General features: G+C 42.9%; 1 protein-coding gene across 1 annotated transcript in view; it reads left to right on the plus strand.

Annotated features, from left to right (window-relative positions):
• The window catches only part of LOC139978624 (uncharacterized), a 7,182-nt gene continuing 5,057 nt past the window's right edge, over window positions 1-2,125 (plus strand). Inside the window, exon 1 of the mRNA XM_071988987.1 lies at window positions 1-341. Within this exon, the coding sequence (XP_071845088.1) occupies window positions 47-341 (295 nt within the window). The 5' untranslated portion in view covers window positions 1-46. The remainder of the gene's footprint in view (window positions 342-2,125) is intronic.

Below are 2,125 nucleotides of genomic sequence, written 5' to 3' on the forward strand. Positions count from 1 at the left end.
GTTCATAGAATGTGTCGCTCCAATAGACGCGTGCGTTTTCGTGAGGATGCCGCTCGCCTTGCGTCGAAGTGGTCCACCAATTGACGTAGTAGGAGTATCTACGGTCTCTGCTGATTTAACGTTCGAACGATACGTAAACACGGGACGTTACAATGCACCCCACTTGCCTCAGAATGTTGCTTTCCCGACCCCTTCAGGTTTTTCAGGGACGGTTGGTGGATTTTCAGCCCCATTACAGTCGAGCGGAAGAGGTAGACGCTTTGGTGTATGCTCTTTTCGTTTTAACCCTGCCGGAGAAGGTAACACCGTCACCATTCCTGCAATCGCAACAGAGAACAGTGGTAAGTTTTGACTCTCTTCATAATATAAATCCGGGTAACACCCGACTGCGGAACGCGACCCGAATCAACCGGACCATCGTAACGTGAACACTTTTAGAAAGTCTATTGGTCTGCGTTTGCCAACAACTGTCCTACATGTATATAAGCACATAGGCCTATGGCTAATATTATAATATGTGCATGCGTTAAACTGTTGGAGGACTCGGTTCCTGACCAGGAGAACTGTGGTCTATACACACGTCACGAGAAGTGGCGACGACAGGAGGGTCTCGTTTTGGGGACAACTATGTCACCACAACCGCCCCCTCCCCACCCTTATCCGTTATTTCCCCGGAACTACTAATTGACCCCGGGTTAGAGCCCCATCCCATTAACAACCCCTCTCGTCAGGCTTAATCACGAGAGTGAGTTGCACACATTCAATAATCCGAAAGGTGATTGCATCAGGCTCGTGATACCCATATCAAGTTTCACAAAATGGTACTTCCACGATATGATTTCTCCCTCCCCTCCCCCTCCGTCTTCTCTCCAACCCCCTTTTTTTCTAGCCAAAGCATGTAGAATGCTGAAACGCGTACGTATAAAGCTTGAACAGATAGAAAACAGTTTAAAATGAACCGTTTTAAGAAGATACATATGGTGTTTACGTTCAGTGGAAAAAGTGTTCAGAGTGTTGTCAATATTTTCCAGAAATGTCAGCAAATCTAACAAGCAATATTCGAAATAAGGTTTCAATTGAGCCAATTAACGCACACCCTGCTGGAGCTTAACGAATTAGCAGTTAATGAGAAAGATTTGTTCAGACTTCAGTGAAACAAAAGCAGCATCTTGTTTGTCAAATTATACAATTGCACACTACAGTGTCATTTGCTGGAAGCACAGGTGGTGGTGCAAAGTTCCGGAAGCTGCAGCACTTTTAAGTTGATCAAAAACTCTATGGAGTGTATCACAGAGCACTGGTCAGGGTCTAGTGGGCAAATTCCCCGGAAGCTGTAGTGTTTTTAGATATTGTTTGCTCTCTCGCAGCGAGTTTAACGTACAGACATACACACGAGAAAGGTGAATTCAAATTCTCTACAATGCTTTTAAAAAGATTTTCTTGTGGCTGGAGGTTATTGCTTACAACAACATGTCTGTAGGGACAGGCGACAACTACATCTTCATAGCATTTTGTATGGTAAAGATATTAGTTTTGTTTTAAATATTTTTTGGGTGATATTTTGTTCATGCCATTGGCAACAGAAGAATGAAGCATGTCTTCAAGGCACAGCTGAAAAGGTCTTTGTTCTTCTTTATCATTTTGTCATATTCCACAGAAGAAAGGAATATTTGACAAAAGATGCATTTTTATACATTTTAGGTTAATGGAAATTTGAAAGCTAAGCAATACTTTAAATGCATCAGGTTTTAAGGTTTAATCAACAAGAAGATTATAATGGCCGTAGGAAAGGTTATCTCAGATCCTTAGTGGGTGTCCATGGAGCCTCCGAAGCTGGGTTGTTTTGTGGTATTTCTTGTTCTCTCGTAGCGAGCTTAAAAGCACAAAACTTCATGTAAGAGAAAGGAATTCAATTACTCTAAAATGTATTTCAAAGCCCTGGTGAGGGTTTTATGGGGGGGGGGGGGGCGAAGACCCTTGAGTCCCGTAGCCGGCCAATTTAAAGCACAAACACACCTGTGAGTAGGAAGGATTTACTGTTCCTGCATTGACGTCATTCCAATTGGGGATCTAGTGGATATCAGCTGAAGTGTTTGTATATATTCTTTTAATCTCTTGACGCGAT

The sequence above is a fragment of the Apostichopus japonicus genome, chromosome 2, assembly GCF_037975245.1.
Source record: "Apostichopus japonicus isolate 1M-3 chromosome 2, ASM3797524v1, whole genome shotgun sequence".
NCBI classification, from domain to species: domain Eukaryota; kingdom Metazoa; phylum Echinodermata; class Holothuroidea; order Aspidochirotida; family Stichopodidae; genus Apostichopus; species Apostichopus japonicus.